Source organism: Pygoscelis adeliae, unplaced genomic scaffold, assembly GCF_000699105.1.
Source record: "Pygoscelis adeliae isolate BGI_AS28 unplaced genomic scaffold, ASM69910v1 Scaffold14, whole genome shotgun sequence".
NCBI classification, from domain to species: Eukaryota; Metazoa; Chordata; class Aves; order Sphenisciformes; family Spheniscidae; genus Pygoscelis; species Pygoscelis adeliae.
In genome coordinates this window covers 10,734,181-10,739,959 of record NW_008825109.1, presented here as the reverse complement: position 1 = coordinate 10,739,959, position 5,779 = coordinate 10,734,181, and the positions used below count along the sequence as shown (strand labels likewise).

Below are 5,779 nucleotides of genomic sequence, written 5' to 3'. Positions count from 1 at the left end.
CTGCCTCCGAAGCAGCGCCGACATTACCTGTTTCCTCACTGTCCCGCTGCTTTTACCTCGCCTCCAAAGGGCACAGAAATTAACTGAGTTAATGGCAATTAGAGCAACATCAACTCCCATGCTGATTTCTACTAGAAAATCAATTGCGTGCCTGGAAAAGCATGCCGTAGAGTGCCTCTTTCTATTAGTTTTACTCTCGGCGCTTCCTTTTTCAGCACTGGGGTGCACCTATGGGTTGGTTCCGTGGGCCAACCAGGGGGAAATCTGATAAAGGAGCCACCGCTGCCTCCCTTCTTTTCCTTGTCACAGGTGCTCTCTGAGTTGTATTCTCGCTTGCTGCATCAGAACTGGAAGCCGTCGGGCCTTTGGCGACGGCAAAACAAAATAGGAAAGCATGGGAAAGGACAGCTGCAGCTACCAGGCCCTGACGCTAGTAAAGCTTACCAGCGTGGCCAGTATAGACTGGTACAGGATACCAGTACTGGTGTGCTGCCTTTTTATGCGTTAGCACGCGTAGTCTGTCAGCATCCTTCTGTGGGACCTATTCTGTTTGCGGGAAGCCTGTTTTGTTCCTTGCACAGAACTACTGAAAGCAAGCCAAGCTGTAGCACAGTTTCAACAGTCTGTTTGCAAAAGCAGACGGTCATCATTACTAAATATTGACATGGTGCTGAAAGAGAGGAAGCTTAATAAAATCACCGAGATCATTAACAGTGTGATAGCAATCTAATGCAGTGCACCGCATTTCTTCCCGAGGAACTCAGTCCAGCTCTGAACACAGCTTAGGGCCTGAAGCTGCGTCTTGGCGGGGGCAGCGCTGGGGCAGAGCCGGTCCCCCGCGGTAGGGGGGCAGGCTGGGGCAGGGAAGGCACACCTAGCCCGACGGGCCCTCTGGCAGGGATCCCTATTCGCAACTCGACTGGTGTAAATGCTGGGTCTCGGGCAAGAAGGTGTCTGTGGAAATAAAACTGGAAGTGTCAGACTTCTCCTATCTGCTTTAGCCAACGACCTTGTTTGTTTGCTTTAGGCTGAAGCCAGTGTGCAGACGCAGGTGGTGTTCTGTTGAAAGAAGTGAGCGGTAAATTTAACTGTTGCTGAATTATAGACAAGGAATACGTCCATTTTCACAGCAAGGCATAATGCTACAATACTTTTAATAATTTCCTCTGAATGACCATTTCAGTGTTTTATTGCCATATTCTACTACCTTTACGTGTGTGCGATAGGCTCTCATAATTGAGAATCATAGTATTTGCATCTTTTTTGTCTCAGTAGAGTAGCTACTCTTGCAGCTCTTCAGCATGCATACAGACATCTGATAATACTGCGTAAACATTTCAAGGACTGAGCTATATAAATGCTTTTACCAGAAATGATGGACAATTCTTTCACCAATTTCAAAACTGCAGATGTGGGCAGTTTATATCAAAAGCACATATAATCAATATTCATATTTTTTGCAGAAAAATATGTTCCGCATTTCCTAATTTTAAAACTAACCATTTTTGACAAGAGAAGGTTTGAAGTAGAAAAGTGCTGGCCCTAGAATTATATGCTGTAGCATTTCCTGATTTCCGTTCACATTTTTTTATGAGCATTTGTTTCCAAACCAGACACCAAGCTTTTCCTCTTAGAAAAGTTCCCTTTTAGAGAAAGAGGTGGGGGGGAAACAATGGGACCATCTACTGAAATTTACAGTTTTCTAATGTAATATACACAATTTAGGATGCTATATAATAATTTTTGATGCATGTCACTTTAATTGGTATTCCATATCATAATTATTTCTTACAGGTTGATGTTAAGAATTTTTCATGCCCATTCTAGGTGAAAAAAAATAGCATCTGTTGATGTGATTGTTTAGACCTTACAGTTAACTACTCTATTTTCTGCTTTGTGTCAAAGCTGGTGCACTTAGGATTTGTATGGATTGTTTTCCCCATGAAATAATTGCTGGAAAATGCATCTTTTCCCCGATTGAAAACACTTTTTTTTTTTAATGTTAAATTTGGAAACTCTAGCATGCAGCAAAAACAAATGAGTTAAGTAAGAATTTTTGGCATGCTGACAACAGTGAGAGAAGGAACTGTCTTTTGATGTTGTAGCATATTTTGTATTTGGATTTCTCATTTGGAAAAGCTATTTATTGATTGCTTGATTTTTTTTTTTTAATTGGTTTTCTATGATCCATTTTCTCATCATTGTATTCTGTCTATAACTATGTAAAAACAAATGAACAAACAATATATTGTTAAAAAAAAGGCTCTGGACTGTCATCTGTTAGGTTACTTGGGAGAGTGCTATTGAGTTATCTTTTCAAATATATGTTTGCAAAATCACAATGGATTATGGATTTACTTTCTAGAAACGTTAATTTTAAGGTGTGCATTGGTACTCATTAAAGCTCTCCTACTGTGGATAATTCTTTTGAGGTGCATTACTGTTTTTTTTTTAAATTTTCGTTTGCAATACTTGGTTCCTGTTTGTATTACAGAATCCATAACATTCTGTTGAATTTCTTTTGTGCAGGAGGTCGTAACGAAGTTGTCATCACTGAAAATAACAACAGCATAACCGAGCAAATCACTGATGTTGTCAAACAGCCTGCCTTTATAGCTGGCATCGGTGGTGCATGTTGGGTAATTCTGATGGGTTTCAGCATCTGGCTGTACTGGCGCAGAAAGAAGAGGAAGGGGCTCAGCAATTATGCTGGTAAGAACAGTAACTATTTATTACCATCTCATCAGGTTCTATCATGAAGAGAACAGGTGCCGTTAAACCTACTTAAATAACGTGTTGTACTTACAGCAAAGGTGGCCTGGGTGAATTTTGTATGCTTGTTTTAAATGTATGCTGTGAAAATGCTGGTGTATGAGAAGCTTTAAATGCATTGCTCGGTACCACATTTCATCATTATCATAAGACAGTCTTTATTTTTACATCTCCAGCACATCTAGCATAAAAAAGTACAAAGAGGATTAACTGTACCTCTTGCTCCTTGCTCAGAAGGCACCCTGTTAGCGGTCCGGCTCCATTTATGTGCTCAGATGTGAATTAGACTAGACCCTCACAAGGAAGGTTAAAAAGAGTATTTGGTCTTCTCCTTCTTCATTGCCAAGCATTTCTGTATCTTTGAAGCCATGTGCATGGGAAATGAACGGAGGTACTTAATCAGTGGCTCCATACCTGTAGTTGGAGGAGTGATGTATTAGACAGAGAAGTTTGGTCAAAATTCACCTATGGCAGAAGCCATAAAAAGTTTTGTCTTGGAGGTAGAACACCTTGGAATGCCCTCACAGTGTGACCCCTCTTGCACCAAATGTGTTGCTCCAGTTACAAATTAGTTTTTGAAAACGACATGGGAAAAATAAATACATTTGCCAAATTAAAATATTTTCTTGCTCCCCCAACCTGTTTGTTTTGTGTATTATTCTGTGCTTACAGAAAAATTCTTATGAAGTTTTAGGAAGTCAGGTGAATTACCATAAAATGGGTCACTCTGAAGCCTAATTTAACACAAAAAAGCTGTTCTTCAAATATTGGGGTAGGTTCTCTTGCAGAGCTTATTAACATTTAGAAAGAGAAAACATTTCCTTTTTGAGCAAGATTTGCACAGTTGAGGACACAGCATATTTAATGTTGATATTATATCACACTGAAGTTACACTAGTACTCTTCTATTTACAAGTTATCACGTGCGAACCCGAGGACACGCGTTCCCTAAGTGGCTGAGCATCTCTAACAACTTGCCAGAAACTAACGTTCATTCCCTGCTCGCGGCCAGACAGTCCTATGCCTCCTCACCTTGGCATTAGCCATCGTCAGACTCCTCAGTGTCCTGACTGGGCTCACTAAACCAGAAGGAAACTTCTATGTTGTTTTTCAATCCTTCCTGCTGGATTAGTTTTCCATTGGCTTAGTGAAACAAGGCAGCCCAAGAAATCAGATGAGCAGTGGGAGCAGAGGGAGACCCTTTCAGTGGCTCTTGGACTGACTCAGTTTCTGTGGAACCTCACCTTGCGTCACCACGTGGCCTGTATCATTCATAGGTTATGCTTTTTGCCAAGCTGTTTTCTTCTTTCCTTTAACAGCAATGACTTTTACTCTCCAAGAGGTTGGGTAGTGTTAATTGAGAAACTAATATATATCACACACACCTACACATGTGTTTATATGAAATATCAGTCTGGATCCCAAGACTTTTCATATTAAGAGACAGCTGTACTGTTATTCCTCTTAGGAAACAGTCCTGTACATAAACTTTGGACACAAGCTAAGGCTACTCTTTTTTTAAAAAGCGGAATTATTAGCTCTGTATGTGAGTTGGCATGTTGGGGGTGGGGGTGGAGATTGAGAGCAAAGTCTTTGGTACCTTAAAATGCATAGCTGTAAATAATTATAAAAGTCATTATAAACAGCATGTCTCCTGCAACTCATTCCTTCTCATGATGTTTGCTGCATCTAAGTGTGATACGAACTTTGCCTCATGACACAGAATTCCCATCATCAGAATTATGAAATAGTGTATGCTTTCAGCAAGGAAAGTTCATAACAGATCATGCTTCAAAATTTATCCTAATGTTTACAATTTGGGGAACAGCATGTCCACACAGAAAGTCTTCAAATGTGACTGTCAAAATTCACTGCTCACCTTTCCAACCATCATTTCTCATTGGCTGCTGGCTGGTTAGTGCTTTAAGCTCAACTGTTATGTCCTGCTTATGATATTCAACCACAACTGAGTAAATTTCAGAGGAAACTCGTGCCCTGCAATTAGCGCTTATTATCAGGGTGTGTAACTCACAATGTGTTTGCTTTCTTGTTTTGCAGTTCAGTCCTTCACCTTCACCCCTGCAGGTACTGTCCATTAGTCTGTCTCTTACCTCATCAACACGTCATTGCAAACATTAGCTATCTAAGTGTTTATGAACATGTGAGATATGCAGAATTAAAACCAAATACAAGAAGAAATACTTCTGCTGCCTCTCTGTGATAAAAATGTAGCATTCATTCTCCTAGTGATTCCAGGGGAACATAAAATCTACCACTGCTAATGTCTCTGTCATTATAATTCTGCATACTTCTTACTCATCTAACTCCTTGAAATAATGCAGTTTTGAAAGTAATTTGCAGGACAAGATGCTTGAACTAACAACATAAACAAGCATTAGTCGTATATAACTGAATTTTGGTTTTAAAGCTCAAAAAAAGTATCATCTCAAACATTTTTGAAAATCTAACTAGAGAAATGGAACTTTCTTACGCTTCAGCTGTTAGTTGCGTATATGTTGGCCTTACCGTGAGGTGTTCAGATCTTCAAGCAATCTAGTGATTAACCTATGCATGCATTGCCTTTACAGTGTTTTTGAAATTGAAGCATTTGCCTATCCAATTCAAAGCTGATATCCTAGTTTTCATATCTTTAATAAACATAGGATACGGTAGACCATTATCGTAAGCGTGATTAAAGATACGTGAAGAATAAACGAAGTGGGGCTGAAACAGCAGGTTGCAAACAGCTTAGGCAACATATGGATAGCCAGGAAAAATAGAGTATAAAATTAATAGCAATAATTAATACAAATAATTAGCTTCTGCTCTCATGCCTAAGCTCGAGATTCAAAAACTCAAAAATAATTATACCTCAGTGTTACAGTGTAAAAGGCTGATAAATCTCAACATTTTCCAGCGCAAGTCTGTAAAGTTTTTTGCGTGTAGCTTGGCCCCTTAGTTCCACTTACCCAAGCTGTCTCTTCTTCCGTCCCCTCTGCCATCCATG

The 5,779-nt window shown here is 39.8% G+C and overlaps 1 protein-coding gene across 1 annotated transcript in view; it reads left to right on the top strand.

Annotated features, from left to right (window-relative positions):
- The window catches only part of ROBO2 (roundabout, axon guidance receptor, homolog 2 (Drosophila)), a 623,567-nt gene that overhangs the window by 364,804 nt on the left and 252,984 nt on the right, over positions 1-5,779 (top strand). The window contains exon 18 of the mRNA XM_009327889.1: positions 2,530-2,712. Within this exon, the coding sequence (XP_009326164.1) occupies positions 2,530-2,712 (183 nt within the window). The remainder of the gene's footprint in view (positions 1-2,529; positions 2,713-5,779) is intronic.